The sequence below is a fragment of the Phalaenopsis equestris genome, unplaced genomic scaffold (genome assembly GCF_001263595.1).
Source record: "Phalaenopsis equestris unplaced genomic scaffold, ASM126359v1 Scaffold000507, whole genome shotgun sequence".
Taxonomy (NCBI): Eukaryota; Viridiplantae; Streptophyta; class Magnoliopsida; order Asparagales; family Orchidaceae; genus Phalaenopsis; species Phalaenopsis equestris.
The window spans coordinates 870,129-887,560 of NW_018164947.1; the positions used below are offsets into that span (position 1 = coordinate 870,129).

Consider the following 17,432-nt stretch of genomic DNA (forward strand, 5'->3'; position numbering starts at 1 on the left):
TATATATATATATGTCGTCTCCCACGCTCGGCTCTGCTAGAGTTTTGACCCTTGTCGAACCCTAGCGACCCTTATCACATAAGATCTTCTCCGGCATCGTCTTTCAGTCCTCTCCGTTCTCCGTCCTCTCTTCGTCGTCGGCTCGCGTCTGCTAGGAAAAGTGGGAAAGCAACACTCTTTAGAAATTTCAACCCTAACTGACAAATTCAAGTTTGCTCTTATTGAAAAATTTCAGTGGGGGCACCCACCTATGGAAGTTATTAGGAAAGGTTTTGATGATCACAAATTAGCAGGAAAGTGAAAAGTGGGGCTCATGGATGGGAGACATGTATTGATTCAATTAACCATGGCTGAAGACTACACTCGAATTTTCTCCAAAAAATACCTTAGAATTGCTGTTAAATCAATCAAGCTACTCAAGTGGTCTCCTGATTTTGACCTCAATCATGAATCTCCTACTGTACCGGTGTGGTTCAGTCTATCAGGTCTCAAGCTGCACTTTTTTTATCATCAGGTTCTTTACTCTATTGGGGTCATACTTGGGGACCCTATGAAGCTAGATCTACTGAATTTCAACATAACCAGACCTTTTGTGACCAGAATACTTGTGGAAAGAGATATTACTTTACCTGATGTTACTGAAGTCTAGTTGGGCACAACTCATAATGGATATTGGCAACAAATCGTTCATGGAGGATAGACCGCCTTACTGTTCTCATTGTAAGATGTTTGGGCATACACTTGATAAATGTCATAAGTTTCATCGTAATTTGAAATCTAAAGATCAAGTGAATAATGATAGATCTAATCTCACTACTCTGGGCATATATGTTCTATCTTGAGAGAAAGCTACTACAGGACAGGTTTTGGATATCGCTAAAGATCAGCCACCTACCATCCCTACTGAGAAGGTGCAAATCGATCCTCTACCCAACATCGCAGTTCCTGATGACGAACATAATACTACAAGGAGAGATCCAAAAGTGCTTATACTACTCACTGTTATTGAAGAAGACTCACTTACATGTCAAGACACACGAGAGTGCACAAACAGTTATTTCTAATGTTCAACATCCTACACATGTCTGACACATTTTAGACCAATTCATTGATCAGGCGAGTCAATCTTCGAATGAGGAATGATAGGTCTATTCCAGGAGGAAGAAGAAGACTGGAGGCCGACTCGAGCTTGGAAACTTATTGGATGATACTTTGGTCACTACTGGCAATGGCACTCATCTTACCAATTTATTTATTAGTTGACTCCTTTCCTAGACCTAGAGGTAGAGGAAATGCAAAATTGGGTTGCTCTCTAGTTACTTGATACTACGCTTTTTTGGCATTTTTTGTTTTTTTTTTTCTTTAGATTTTTTGTAATTTTTTGTATTTATCTTTTTTTGGAACCATTTGTATGTGGTGGTTATCATGAAGGAAGGGTGTCATGCTTGGACCCTTCCACACAATCTATGTGTATCTTTATTTTTTTTTAATATATTAGTCTTTGGGTTTTCTCATATATATATATATATATATATATATATATATATATACAATTTTGATTTTGAAAAAGAAAATTTTTAATTTTGAAAAATGTGACTGAACAAATCTCATATATTCATGTTTCATCTCAAAAGTTGAGAATATCACTCGATAATAGTATCAATTATACTAATGAAGAAATTTATGATATTTATTTGGTCTGCGAATTTTCAACGGATCATTACCCTACCTAATATGAAGATTATGCGGGGTTTAGATTATCTAGGTTATTAATTTTACTATAGGGCAAGCCTCTGTAGTTAATTTTATCTTAAACGATTGAAATCACTTAAAAAATCTCTTGATTAAGATCGTGGCTTTATTTTCAAGAATCCAAAGTTAAGTTTTCACAATTGATCATAGGAAAATCAACTGAGAAAAAATCAATGTAAAACTGTTATTTATAGAATCCAAAAGAGCGAAAGGTAGGGGATATCATAAATACTGAGAAGACCTCAATGACTTCCCAAACTATCATATGGTTTGTTTTACATTATAGAAGCGATATTATTTAATCTTACTCCTGCAATCTATTTAAAATTTAGGGCTTACATTTGCACGACCTACAATTATGCAAATAGCCTAAAAAGATAGAAGATTTTATGTTGTACCTACAATCATGCAAACTAGCAACGAGATTGCTAGGACTTCACACTGAGCTATGAAGGTACATGTTGAAACACAAGGAAACAGCGGTGAAGCTATAAACCAATCTTATGATAAAGGCCAAGGTGCAAGAGGTCATTGGAAAATAAGCTAGGGTCTTTGTTATCTTGCGGAGTATAAAAAAAAAGTTTTTTTATTCAAAGTATTTAATGTGAGTGGATATATATAGAGTAATCAAAAAAATAAAATAAAAAAGTTGATAGATCTAAATCCTGATGTTTCTCGTCCAACAACCGATCCCAATTTTCTTTTATAGCATGAATTTGTGAGTCCCAACCATAGTTTTAAAAACTGGAACTGACCAGCCGGTTAGACCATGAATTGATCATTTAACTGGTTTGATCCAAAGTTCAAAACCTTTTCAACATAAAATCGGGATTGAACTGGTCAGATTTGGGGTTTAATAGGCCCAATTTTTACAAAACTGGTCGGTTGTAATATTATCCAATTTTAACTTTTTGATTTTGACCAAATGGTTAATAATAAAATATGTAAATTAAAAGAGGAGAAAATATTATATCTCAAAATCTTAAATTAGAATTTTATTTAAAATACTCAAAAGTATCTTAAATTAAAATAATATTTATTGATTCTATAAGCATCATTATTATATCGTTTAAATTATACTAAAAATAATTTTAATGTTTATTATCATTTGGTTCAACCTTTGGTTCCAATTTTACAACCTTAGTCCCAACATAGACAAATAACTGAAAGACAAGGCAAACACGAAATGCTGCAAATAAAATAACCTTCATCATCTTGTTCATGAGGACATTGATATCAATCTACCAAACTGCAGAACACTAGCTGTGGGCTGGTCGTGTTTGTTTGAAAATTCTTGTTTAATAGGTATAGTCAAACAGTCGTAATTAAAAGAGAACCAGGTCATAAATTCAAAAGTGCATAGCCAGCATAACTTGATGTTTCCTTTACGAATAAATAAGTGCATAGCCAGCATAACTTGATGTTTCCTTTACGAATAAATAAATAAAAACTGGCTCTTATTCTTTCGACTCTGTTACCGTGCTTCTAATTCCTGTGACAATATTTTCTTTCCTACTGTATTGCTTATAATTGTTTGTGATATCTTATTTTGAAAGATATATTTTTCGAACTCGAGTTTCCATAAATTCTTCTTGAATTTAGACCGGGTGGTGGGGATGAAAGTAAAGGCTTGACTTCGTTTTTTTTTTTTTTTTTTCTTTTAATAAATCACAAACCATGTGAATTCTATTTTGCAGATGAAGCTGGGCGTGACATGGAAGATCAGACACATGTAAGGGCCGTGTTTCTGACCTGGGCAAGTCTGCTAGCATCTTTGTCTCAAGACTGCACAAAAAGGATCCACATTATAGATCATCAGCTGGACGAATTGGGCAAACTTCTTTCGAAAATGCTTTTTTTATGCTTAGAAGAAGCCATTGTCTTCGCTAAATTAGTTTACGAAACTCAAATTTTCAGAACTAATGAAGGAGGAGACCAACTAAGATTGTTCTCAGTATTCCGACTGTTTACTCGTTGCATTCAGGATGCTTTATGTGATAGAAATAGACAGGTACTTTAAGACTTTTCTGATGATTTAAACCTTCACGAATGTTTTAATCGTAAAAAAAGAAAAATGTTCATAGACATTTTGAAACTTTGAAATTGCAGGTTCAGTCTATTGGACTAAATTTGCTTAAATTTGTTGTTCAAAGAGAACTTGCTGAACCCTCTAACATTAAGAGCAATCATTTCTTTTTGTTTATAAGCGGTGAAGTCGTTGGAGATATTTTTATTTTAATCCAGCATGAGTTGAAGGTAATTGATTTACAATTTTCTCCTTTTTCAAGTTCCAAATGATGAGCGAACAAATACTGTCATGCAGGAATCAGTAAGCAAGAAATCAATTTCTGTTATTGAGGAGTGTTTGAGGCTACTATTCCTCTTTCATACATTAGCACAAAGAACGGAGCAGCCCCAAGAAGTATTAAAGCTGCTTTTAGAAGCCCTATTAATGGTTTTTTATATTTCAAATGAAACTAGTTCTCAGGTAATCTTAACTTAGTATACAGCCAAGACATTTTTTCTTTTTTTTTTTTCTTGGGGCATTTACATACATAGCACACAATTCTGTTGTATTTACAAATCTCACACCTAAAGTATCATGTTTATGCAGAGCACTCAAATCTTTTATATCACATTAAAAATAGCACTATTACCACTTGTTAAAAGTGAGAAATCTTTTCGTGATTGAAAGCAGCAAAGCTATGTATATAAATATGAATATTTAGATGTAAGAGATGTATATGCATAAAAATTGAGTGCTACGTATGTAAATTTCCCTCTTGTTCTTTTTTGTGCTATGTTAGAAATATCATTATCACGCTGCAGGGATATCAAGATGTGAACGCCATTGCAAGGATACTTTTTGGCCATTTGATCCATATTCCTTCATCTGCCACTCATCTTAAGGATGTGATGCTATCAATGCCAGGATATCGCAGACAACAACTTCAGGTATTTTCAAGTTGTATGATACCATTCTAGAGCGCTTAGACGATATTTGAGAAGCGGTTTTAATGGGGAGATGGTTGTGAAATAGCAGGGGAAGGGGAATATGAGAGGTCTACGGTGTTTGGAAGGGCTGCAATGTGAAATCTACTGTTGGCCAGCAGATTCGACATCGATCGGCAACTGTTCTGGCTGAAAACAGTGAGGCAGATGATGAAACAGTATGTTACGGAGGTTTAGGAGGTTCCACCACCTGTTTCTGAATAAGATACGACACTTCATCACAAAAGAAAAGGATACGACACTCTGAAGAGCTTAAAAAGGATAACATCTCCAAACACGATAACAAAATCCGAAGTCTTCCAAAACATGAAAAACAAACATATAAATAGTTTCTTGCTAGAAAGAACTCTAATTAAAAAAAGGAAAAAGTATGAAATAAATTAGAGATGGTAAAATTCTTGTGAAATTTGGTAACGGGATGCTAATTGCTCGGTTCATTAATTTTGTGTTCGCAATATGGTTCCACATTGGGTGATCAATTCATGAAAAAGAGTGAACATTTTAGATATCTTGTTCAAAGTGATTGTTATATAGATAGGGATGTTATTAGTAGAATTCAAGTTGGATTGTTGAAGTGGAGGAATGCATCAGGGCCTTTTGTGTGTGGGCCTATTGTGTGATAGAAAAGTACTGGCTGAGACAAAGGAAAATTTTATAAGATGGTGGTGAGAATTGCAATGCTTTATTGCGCAGAAACATAAAACTAAGTTAAGTATTGTTGAGATGAGAATGCTTAGGTAGATGAGTGGTTTTACACAATGTGGAACGAATATATCTGTGAAAGGGTTGGTGTAGGTCGAGTGGCAGACAAAATTAGAGAGAATTGTCTTAGATGATTTGGTCACATTAAACGTTGACCATCTGATGTTACTGTTAGGAGAGCAGATATTTTAGATTTTAATTTTGGTCAGAAAGGTACAAGTAAGCATGTTGTATAAAAAATGATCTTAATATATTAAAAATTAAATGAGAATTTGACACTCAATAGGAGATAATGGAGAAAAAGGTTCATGTAACTGACCGCACTTAGTGGGATAAAGGCTTTGTTGTTGTTATTATTATTGTTAGTATGGATAGTTCCACAACTAGCAATATCTTGTGTCCACAGGATTGATTCTGATTGTGGAATCCTGCAATCACAGGGTTGCAGACCACGAGTCAAAGGATGAGAAACTTTGCATCATTGTAGCTTAACATTTTTCACTTCTAATTTTTGAGATAGTATATGATTTTCATGTAATAATCATACCTGAGAAAAGCGTCAAAATAGTCCCCTTGTTTTTTGCAAGGGTCATTTTAATCCCACAGTTATAAAAATCTCCATTTAGTCAATATGGGTTGAAATAGTCTCCACAATTGACTATTTCAGCTCTAATTTTAAGAGTATGGAGATTAATTTAGCATTTTTATAGAATCGGCGATTAAAATTGCCTCATGTGATGGTTAATCGCTTATTTTAGTACTTTACTAGATCACAGTTTATACAAACGAATTCTTCTTTTCTGAATAAGTTTATTTTCTCACATTCCTTCTCTTTTGTTTTTCGGTGCTTTCTTTTCTACAAATCTCAAAATTTTATGCTTAAATTTTAGGATATGCTACGGGCTTCCGTTGCTCAAGATCAAACAATACCAAATAAGATAAACATGCAATCAGACATAAAACCAAGAGAAGATAATCAATTGCATGAATCAGATGTCATGGCATCCCGAACTCTCAATCATGAACAGGATGCTGATGGGGACAAAAATGGGGATGATGATGATGATGATGAATGGGATGCATTTCAATCTTTACCATCTCAAAATACAGCTGCTCGAACGCTCGATTCGCACGATGAAAAAGGTGATTCAGAGACTGCTACAGCTATTGATCCTTCAGTAATAGAAAATGAAGGTTTAGCAGTAGAAGATGTGAGGGATACACTAAATACAGAGAGAAATGCGTCTGAAGAAGAAATGAAGCTGGGCACGAATTACCTCATTGATGCTGCAGACTCTAAGAATCCTGAAGGTGGTGAAAGTATAAATAATAATGGAGATAACAGGTCGCGGGAGTCCTCCTATCATCATTCTGAATCAGATGAAGCGTCCAATGAGATGTTCGACGCCCGTTCTTCGTTAGAAGGTACAGCCGACGAAATGATGGGAACTGAAACTGAAGCTGAAGGCTCTGTAAGGACATGTATCCTTCATGAAGAGGTGTCCATCTGAGGAAAATGAGGAAAATGAGGAAAATGATCGATAACAGATGTATTTTGTAAGTATTGAAGAGGATGTAGCTGAGACTAAAACCCATCTGATGATCATTTTCCAGCTTCATCAAAAGGTTGTTATTAAGGAAATTAGAAGCAAAAAATGAAGCTAAATTTGACAAGAAAATGAGTGGGAGTTAGTTAAGTTATTATGCTTGAAATCATCACATATGTTGAAGTAGTTGAATTGTATGAATTTATGATGCTGATTTGTTTGAGCGATAGGACATGAGAAAAAAGATTCATGCAACTGACCCCACTTAGTGGGATAAAGGCATGTTTTTGTTGTTGTTGTTGTTGTTGTTATATTGATTTGTTTGAGTAGTATTTCAAGTATTGGTTGGAAAACTCGGCGAGGTTGAAAATTAGATGATTCGTGAAATCAAATCAATATAATTTGGATAAACTATGTAATATGTCATGTTTGTTCTTAATCAAATTTTAATAAACAATAAATTTCAATTTTTTTCATTACTGAACGTTTAAACCAAATCAATTTTTGGTTCAGTCGTTTGGTTTTATTAAAATTTAGATTTGTTTGATTTTTGTTTTATTATCGATTTCAGTTCTAATCAATTTAATCAAGGTTAAAATTCCGAATCGACCGAATGCTCATCTCTATTTATGCATCTTTTGATGTTGATTTGATCAGACGGTCGAAATCAAATATGATTCATTTTTTTTTTTTTTGTTTTTAGATATTTCTGTAACTTCTCCATTAGTGTGCAGTAATACATTTCCGTCTAAAATTTAATTACAATCTATTGCCGACGTACATAACCTGAAACCATACTAACGAGGCACGAAAAAATAAATCAAATTTGATAAAATATCCGCCGAAGTTGCCTGCAATTAAGCAAACGTGCGAAATGGTAAATTGTCTTTTTTTCCCCTTAAAAAAATGCATTTTATGGTGAATACTTCTTTGATCCATGTTTATGCCAACATAATTTTTGTATAATAATAAATAGTTTCTTAATAGTTATCTTCTGGACGAGTGTTATTTTTTATTTTTTTAATGTATAATCCGACTGATGAAGATTTCTTAAACATAATAATTTTCAGCCCTATTTTGGTATAATTACAAACCAGCCACCCATATTTTGAGCAGTGGAATTTTGTAAATTTAAATTTGAATGAAGCGTTAGAAAACTAGAATATTCAAGTCAAATATGACAACTTCGTCCTGCAAAATGGATTAAATTCTATGTTCAAATATAAAAATTCAATTTGTTAAAAAGATATTGAATTCGAGTCCTTTAAATTAAGCTCAAGCTCAATAGAAAATTTTAAATAAAATTACGCTCGGCTCAACTAAGAGTGTTTAAGACAGCTTTCTGTGTACTTTGTTTTTCAGACCCAACAATATTTTTATTTTGGGAAATGCTTTATTGTTGATTTTTAAATTTTTTTTTATAATAGAAAATTATTTTCTTCAACCTAAACTAAAGTGTAGTATAACCTTTTAAAAATAAAATAAATTTATAGTAGTCACCGTTTTTTTTAAGCAGTTTCTTCTGTAACAATTTTACAGCTATTTTTTCAAAAAACTGCAACTGCACCAAACAGACCCTAAGTTCATTTACAACCCTAAAATAACAACCCCGTATCACAAATTGATGATAATTAAATATACAAACTATGAGCTATGTCTGAATATCCCTTAATATAAGAAATAGTTGAAACAGGGCAAAAAAGCCAGTAAAATCTAGGCTAGCTCTCTTTTAAGAGAAGTCAAAAGAAACCTAAACAACCATAAACTATAGCATAGAAAGTTACTAATACCATATACCATAAGGTAGGATTGAATTTTATCATTACTATTGCATATTTGTAGAACGTGGGATCCATACCCATGAGATACCTGTATAGAGAGGGGGAAAGAAGAGGATGTATGTGCTCTGTAGGCCTAGATTCTCCACTTTTCTTAATGATCTTCTCCCGGCAAGTCGAAGGAGAATCTAACTTCTTACAAGCCAGAGAAAGGGAGGAAGAGAGAGAAAGGCCCAGAGGTCGATTTTTCTCCTTTCTCGGGTTTTCCTTCCCTGTATACATTAAAAGAATAAATAAGTATAAAATTATGAGCCGTACAGTTTGAACTCTATCCACAACGACTTGCAGAAAAGATCGCAAAGTGAATTTCAGGCGACTCATAAATGATGATGGAGCATATATCAATCCCTTTAATGTTCATCTTTACTCCGACTTCTTGTAAATCCCATGAATCACTAGTCGGGGTGAACTTCGCAGGTAGGTCAAGGGAGCATATCAGCTCCTAGGAAGGTGGTAGCTAATACTTCAATCCGCCATATCAGCTCGACATGTAATTTTGATGGATTTGACAAGATATGTAATGAATCTAAAGCGGGCTACGAATTGTACAATCCTGCAAATATCCGTTAATTGAGAATGGGCATAAGAAAACCCATTTATTTATTGCGGGCCCTTGGCAGTCAATTATCCATATACAATTACAAAGTTAGGAGATTTATATACATATCACAACATTCTTATAAAATGCAATGTATGTAAGTGAATGCGCCTTAAATTTTTAGTCAAGATATATTATGAATCTATTACATTTGTACTGAGATGAGTGCAATACAAATATAGATTAATTATTAATATATTGCATTTAGCTAAAAGCAAATTCAACGGCATTGAAACCCATCATAACAAAAATTAAAATTTTTCTATGTATTTCTCTGCAGAGTATTACTACACTCGTGAAAAATTACATTTTTTTTAACTATCTAATCAAAATTGGAAAAAGTATCATGCACTTTTCCAAAAAAGAATATTTTTTTTATTGATCCCCCCAAGTTATGATGTGGCAAAAATTTTTGCATAAGTTTTTGCAAGTATACCATTTCTTTTTTGTGCAGATACCATATAATACATTGTATAGTTGTGCTACATAGTTGAGCATGGATGGATCTATCTATATGAATCCCTCCTATGAGAATCTTCAGTCAATTTCCCATAGATTTAAAGGCTATTCAGAAGACTTATTTCTAATGAAACTAAATAAGTAAAATATAGCAGAAGAGGTGGTAGTAACCTGTTTTCCAGGCAATCAACTCAGTAAACTCATGGAGCAGAAGTGTCTGCTGATGGTTTTCCAGTGCTTTCCGAGTTCTCAACAGTTGCGGCCGCAGCGGAAGCAGCAGCTTTCAAGCCCATTTTCTCCAGTTCCTTGCGAAAGCCATCAACAATATCCGCGCTTATTTTGTATGGAGTATGGGATGGACCTGGAAATACTCGATTCTCGACTTCGTGTTTGAAGTCTGAGAGTGATTTATTGATTATATCACCCACACGACCATACTGCTTACAAAATTTAGGGGTGACCTGTCAAGTGGCCAAAACATATTAAAGAATAGCTTACAGAAAGGGAGAAAAGGATCTAAATGATCTTCAGATTATATAAAAAGCTAAATTAGTCCCTAGTGTACTTGAATAAGGACTGAAATAGTTCACAGTTTTTGGGAAATTTACATACGTTGCAGACAATTCTTAGGTATTTATATATCTCACACCTCAACTTTCATATTTACATACATAGCACTTTGGTGCTTTAAACCTATGCATTAAAAGTTGTATTTCACTTCTAAAAAAGATGAAAAAAGTTCTATTTTATATGTGATATTAAAGATGAGTGCTATGTGTGTAAATATGAAAGTTTAGGTGTGAGATGTGTAAATACATAAGAGTTGTGTGATACGTAGGTAAATGCCCAAAACTTCTCAAATGGGAACTAAAAAGTCCCATAAAGAGATTAGTTTAGTTCCTATATAAATATTCTGCAGGATAAAATTGGCCTTTAACAAATTATAGAATTATACCAGCCCCCTGCAAATAATCAGGGCACCATTTTAGCCTTTTCTACAAACAGAGATGTAGCAGGTTATAACAAAGAACATGGAAACATTGATGTTAACCTTTGCATGGTGAGGGTGTTGCAGCATTCCTAACAAGTCATGGTAAACCAGCACCTGCATGCATTGGACTAAATTAATCTTGAAATCTAGAATACATAATGATTTTTGCTAAATCATGTTTAATTATGGTTAGTATTGATTCATGATTTGACTAAGGAGTGTGATTCGGGCACTAACTAGAAGCATTAAACAGCCAAGTTTGTACTTGAAAATCTAACAAAGTAGGCAAAATTATAAATAATAATGGAATCGCCCTTTTATGGCAAAAAGTTTACATCCTGCTCCTTTTACAATTTTCTTAAAAATGCTAAAAGGCCACTTGTTGGTGAAAATATAAAAAATAGTTGAAAAATAATTAGAAGGATGTGCACATTATATCATGCACAACCACCCTGCTGCTGTGACTTGTGAGAATAGTTCAGTTCAGCATGAGTGTCCGTTTACATATTTGAATTCAACCTCCTATAGATAAGGCTGCAAGGTAGCCGCAATTTCATCAAGTGGGCATAAGAAAAAAATTGGGAAAATTTATAATTTACATACATAACACATAATTGTTATAAATTTACATATCTAACACCAAACCTGTCCACTGCAATACGGTCCTGCACCAATGCCAATAGTTGGGATTTGTAAGGCAGAAGTGGTAGCAGCAGCCACAGGCGCCGGCACACACTCAACCACAACCGAGAAGCACCCAGCCTCCTGCAATGCAATAGCATTTTCCACAACCTGTAAAAAACTTTCGGTCATTCCTCAATCAATCACACAAAAATAAGAAAAGAAATAAATAAATTAGGGGCTGTTTTGTTAGAAAACATCTTGGTGCGAAATGCAGCAATTAAAATAAACTTATAAGCAATATTTCTTAAAAACACCCCAAATATAATATTTTTTCAGCGCATATCTCATAAAATTTAATAATAAGCAAAAAATTTACAAAGAAACGTATCTTTCTTTTCTTTTGTAAGCATTGCTTATATGAGTTAATCATGTGAGGGACTTGTCGTTATATGAATTATTAAATGTAATGAGTAGATTGATGCTTTTTATGAGCCATGCAGTTCATATGTAGTTTATGAGTATTAGAGGTTAATAAGTAGTTTATTATTTTGTAATAAAATTATATTACAGGTATAGAAGATCGTCAAAAATAATTAGTTTTTTTTTTATTGTGAGTGCAATTCTAAGAATAATTAGCAGAATTATTATTATTTGAATTAGTGTTTGAGTTAATCATTAAAGTTATAGTTATTTCAGTTGGGTGAACTCAAAAGTAGGGTTGTCAAAAAAGCTCGTTCTTCGCGAACAACTTGTGTTCGGCTCGTAAAGTATCTCATGTTCGGCTCGTTCGTTAAGTAAAAGAGCCGAACATAAACAAGTTTTTAAAGCTCGAATTATAAACGAGCCGAACACGAACAACTCTTTGTTTGCTCATGTTCGGCTCGTTTTAGCTTGAAATAAAAAATTTATATAATAATAAATTACATATATTATTTGTATAATAATATATTATATATATTTATATCTAAGTTTAAAACATAACTACTTGTGTGGTAATATGGTTATGCGTCTTTTTTTGCATACATTTGATCCATTTTCGAATCCAGCACTCTACATCTATTTTTTCAGTTTAATTTTAACGAGTCACGAGCCGGTTTCGAACACGAGCTTGTTTCGAACAAGAACAATTTCGAACGAGCCTAACACGAGCCAAGCCCGAGCTCGCTCAAGCTCGGCTCATTTACAGCCCAAGATCACACGAGCAAAAGTATATTAACACGATCAATAAAATATGATATTTGATTTGTTAGAATGAGTACAAGAGTAGTACAAATGATACCTCTATCCATGAACAACTTCACATAGATTAGGATTTTAATCCGTCTCCACTTATAATTGTATTACACAAATAGTAAAATGTAAATATTGATTGTGCTTAATTAACACACTAATCCATTTTTTATGCTCATCACATCCTTTTTCTATGAAAATAATCACTTAAAACAAATTTGGACTGGATTTTATAGATTGCACAGTCACAGTACTAGCAATAACAACCATTGATGCAGATAAAACTGCAACTACAAAAAAGGAGAAAACGGAAAAAATAGCAAAAAGCATGAAAAGAACCTTGACAGCGCTGCAAATGGTCTTCCCTTGCGGCCTGAACCCACCAAGAACACTAATGGCTTGAGGAGTTAACCCAACATGTCCCATAACAGCAATCCCCGCCTCCACAATAGCCTTTGCCGCCGATATCATCGACGGCGCCCCTCCCTCAAGCTTGATCGCGTCCATGCCCCCTTCTTTCAAAACCCTAACCGCCGTATTGACCGCCTGCTCCATCTCAATCCAAAACAGAATGAAACCACCACCAAAAGAGGAGATAAACAGCAAATCAAGAAAGATCTAGAAAACCTGGGAGGAGGAAGACTCGTAGGAGCCGAAGGGTAGATCGCCTACAAGGAGAGGTCGAGATGCTCCCCGCGCAACTGCGCGGCAATGGACGAGCATCTCATCGAGGGAGATCGGGAGGGTGGTGTCGTGACCGTGGATGACCATGGATGCAGAGTCGCCGACAAGGCAAACATCAATGCCGGCGACATCGACGTGTACGGCGGAGGGGTAATCGTAAGCAGTGACGACGGTGATTGGTTCGGAGCGGCGGTATTTCTGCCGGAGCTGGTTCAAAGTCACGCGTTGCCCCTCTAATTGCGGCTTCGGGTAAACGGTGTTTTCCGGCATGTTGCTCAGAAGCCGACGAGCAAACCGCAGCATCTCCGCCGCCGATGAGGAAGAAGAAGAACGTGAAAGAGTTCTGAATGAAGTGGGGATGCTGAACACTGATACATGTATTTGCCGAAAATTTTAGATAGAAATTTTTTCGAGCCGATTATATATATATATATAATGTTAAATAAAACCGAATATAATGAGCCACGAACTAAATATTGAGCAGATTTCGAGCTGTAATGGAATCACTTAACTCAAATTGAGCCAACCCGTTTCAATTTCGAGCAGAATGGAGATGAGTTCAAGTTGGAAAGAATCCAAATAACACAATTTAAGCCAGCTTGTTTAGATTTAGTACTGACTCGTAATGAAATATAACCCATAAGCCGATTTCGAGCTTCACTCAATCCATTCGAACAGCTTTCAAATCAAACTTATCTCGAAATCAGATCGGCAACAGTCATTTAATATTAATACTAATTTTATAAATATTTTAAATAATATGACTAAAGTTATTTATAATTACTTCTGGAGAATAGAGCTTTCGCCGCCCATTACACTCCAATGACAGAGCTGAACTTTTTGTTCGGCTTTATTCAGTAATTGGGCCGTTTTATTTTATTTTATTAAAAATCAAATAATCTAAATAAATCGCTTGTTTTCAATTTATTTTTATTTTTATGTTATATTATGACAAAATGAAAACTGTGCAGTTTTATTTAATATAAAAAACAGGAAATTAAATTAAATTAAATTAAAGACGCAGTTTTATTTAATATAAAAAAACAGGAAATTAAATTAATTAAAATAAAGACTTAAAATTTAATTTTTTTATTTAAATTTTATACTCTGCTGTATTAAATTCTATATTTTAGCTCGTAAAAAAAATTAAAGTAGACTTCGTATCAAAATTGGCCATTTTTTTGTGTTTTCAAATCAATTATTTTGCAATATATTAATTATAATTATTTATTTATTTAAAATATATAAAATAACACTTAATTTTTTTATCAAATCTTAATTTATATGTTTTTGTGAATCAAGAAACACTAATTTATATATTTATTTATATTTGAATTAATTTATGCAATTATATACGAAAATATGATTTTATGTTTACAAATCTATATTAAAAAATGTTAATGACTGTTGGTCTAAGAATTTGTGTTTAGAAGTCTAAAGTTGTCAAAATTATATGTTTATATATATATACATTTATTTTTTTATTTTTTTTTGGGCGTAAGTCATAGTTAGTGAATTTTATTGGGTTCAAATCATGATCAAATCGATTTCTACATCCAAAAATAAATCTTCAAACCAATAGAAAAGCACGTTTCCCCTATGTTCTGGTCCTCTGGAGCATCGATCCTAACCGGATCAATCATAGATGCTAGCTACATCTTCGAAGGTGACAGCTGCCAGATTTACCTCTCAAAAGGTCAAGTGAGTTCTACTGATTCAACTCGATGGTATTATGTATTCAAACGAACTTCTCCGACCAAGTTCACCTACACTTCTCAAGCTCTTCTATCAGCTCACGGGTGCCTAGTGAACTCACCGACCTGGCTCGCATGAGTTGATCAAGTTCATAAATTATCCTTCATGATAGTATGAAAGAAATTCAGTTTCATCATCGTCCATGACTGCTTATTGGTCTGATGATGACGGCCATGCCTATGATCTTATCAATGGTGAGTCTTCACATGCTCCATACAATACCACATATAATATAGTATTTGTTTATTTTTTGCTATTTTGGGAGGGCAAGTACATTATGAGAGATAAATAAGGAGCAGAAAGAAATGTTGGACTCTCCCCTCTTCTGAACCACTATTGATAATGACACACGTTAGGAAATCCCCAGCTCCCTTTTATCTCATTTGCAAGGTCTATTCAAGATTGAATGAACCCACGAATAATACGGGATTCTACATCCTAAAGAGATTCAACATCATGAGAGGCATGGTAAGCGTAGAGTTCTATAAAGAAGATATTTGAGATGAAAGAGAAGGAAGAGTAATCATAGATTGCATCCGAGAAGTTTTGCCCAAGAAATGCATGACTTAAGAGACAAATGCATAAGATGATAGAAGAAAGGAAGGCACGAGGTATCAAGTATTCGATCTAAAGGTCATTTGAGAAGTCGTACAGGATCGATAGCACAAAGATGAGAACCTCAAAGACATCAACTATTAAGAGGAGAATTACTACTAACCAAATCAAGAAGGGCCTTGGCTTTGATACTATAAGAGGAAGAATATGATGATGAAGTATTGTATGTCCCAGGAGAGGAGACTTCATAATCCTCAAATGATGAAGAGAGAAGCAGAAGAACAAGGAGAAGAAGGCCACTAGAAAATGCCTTCTCAAGAGAATTTGTTGAAGTGGAGCCCCCGGAAAGCTCAATATAGAATATATCTCATCGCTCAAGTAGCATCCTTTAAATCAGCAATGTGTATGTTCTGGATAAATGATGCCCTTAAAATGCCATTTGTTCCTTATGACATTCAAAGAGTCACCCTAGTGATGGTTCAACAAGTTGAGATGAGTCATTACTTCCTTTCACGAGTTCAAGCGAATGTTTCTAACTCAATGCATCAGTGCACAGAATCCATACAAAGCTTCCAAACTTCACTGAAAATCTGGCAAGCTCCGTCTAACAGTCTAAAGAGATCTATCATTAGATTCCAGAGGTAGATGCTCAATGTTTGAGATCTTGAGCCTTCCGTTGCTCATGCAGCACTCACATAGGTCCACATGAATGCCCATTATAATATGCACTTGATTTGCAAAAGCCAAAAATTTTGGTTGAAATATTGGAGCTAACAACCATATTTTGGCTTAAGAATACAACCCTTTGTTGAAAATTTATAGAGCAAGAGAGCCAAAGGATAAACTCAGAAAAAGAGTCTTTCGTGAAAACCGAGGGTCATGAAATCAATTCGTACTAAGGGAACATTGAAGTGTCCCAAAAAGAATTCCTTTAAAACAAAATCAATCAGAGACTCCTGACTAAAGGCTTGTCGCAAGGAGACCGAGGAGGCAGGATGCACATCAACCCTTCACACTAAAAAATCACTCTGTTGAGAGTGCGATGGTTGAAATCTTAGAGGCCATCCAAAACAAAAAAAAAAATTTAAGAGACTCTCACTGATGAAAACAAGAAATTTTCAACGCAATCTTAATAAAAACCACGCTTATCATCGTGATCATGGGCATAACACTAAAGAAATTCATCATTTTCAAAACTTGGCCGAATAGTTAATCTGAGCGGGAAAGTTAAAAGAGTTCATTGCGCTAGAGACCAACACACAAAAGGAAAGAAAAGCGCCCGTCAAGACTAATTCTAAAGGACCCATCACTGGCATAATCATACATATCATCTGAGTCGTAACCTCCACAGGTTTGAAGCATTGCGATATTCAAGCTTGAAGCAATTTTGAAGACATCCATTACATCAAACAGGCCTAAAGCCATAATTAAGATTCATCCACCGATCACCTTTGCAGAAGATAACTTATCTAACGATAATAATCCTTTCAATGACGCTATCGTCGCCATCGTGATGATAGCACCAAAGTGAAAGCATTCTGATTGATAGAGGGAGCTCAGTCAATTCTCTTTGAAATGATTTGTGAGCAAATGAATATGATAAGTGCTCAACTACTACTGAGACCATCGAGCAAGTGCCCATCTCCAAGGGGGGATGTGAGATAACATTTCTGATTAGTTCTAAT

At 34.5% G+C, this 17,432-nt stretch overlaps 2 protein-coding genes across 3 annotated transcripts in view; one reads left to right on the forward strand and one right to left on the reverse strand.

Moving 5' to 3' along the window:
- LOC110028265 (HEAT repeat-containing protein 5B) overlaps positions 1 to 7,406 on the forward strand; it is a 168,556-nt gene extending 161,150 nt beyond the window's left edge. The window contains 5 exon segments of the mRNA XM_020730035.1: positions 3,450 to 3,763; positions 3,862 to 4,008; positions 4,076 to 4,240; positions 4,582 to 4,707; positions 6,357 to 7,406. Coding sequence (XP_020585694.1) covers positions 3,450 to 3,763; positions 3,862 to 4,008; positions 4,076 to 4,240; positions 4,582 to 4,707; positions 6,357 to 6,977 — 1,373 coding nt within the window. The 3' untranslated portion in view covers positions 6,978 to 7,406.
- A 1,291-nt stretch (positions 7,407 to 8,697) lies between these two features.
- On the reverse strand, positions 8,698 to 13,842 carry LOC110028266 (3-methyl-2-oxobutanoate hydroxymethyltransferase 1, mitochondrial-like). Of its 2 annotated transcripts, none has more exons than XM_020730037.1 (6): positions 13,381 to 13,842; positions 13,093 to 13,299; positions 11,545 to 11,691; positions 10,960 to 11,013; positions 10,080 to 10,369; positions 8,698 to 9,063 (listed from the first exon to the last, which is right to left on the reverse strand). In XM_020730037.1, the coding sequence occupies exons 1-5, from the start codon at positions 13,738 to 13,740 to the stop codon at positions 10,109 to 10,111; spliced, it is 1,029 nt and encodes a 342-aa protein (XP_020585696.1). In that variant the 5' UTR covers positions 13,741 to 13,842; the 3' UTR covers positions 8,698 to 9,063; positions 10,080 to 10,108. The 2 variants fall into 2 exon arrangements, with proteins under 2 accessions (XP_020585696.1, XP_020585697.1); XM_020730038.1 differs by lacking the exon at positions 8,698 to 9,063 and adding an exon at positions 9,079 to 9,404.
- Between the last annotated feature and the right edge of the window lie 3,590 nt (positions 13,843 to 17,432).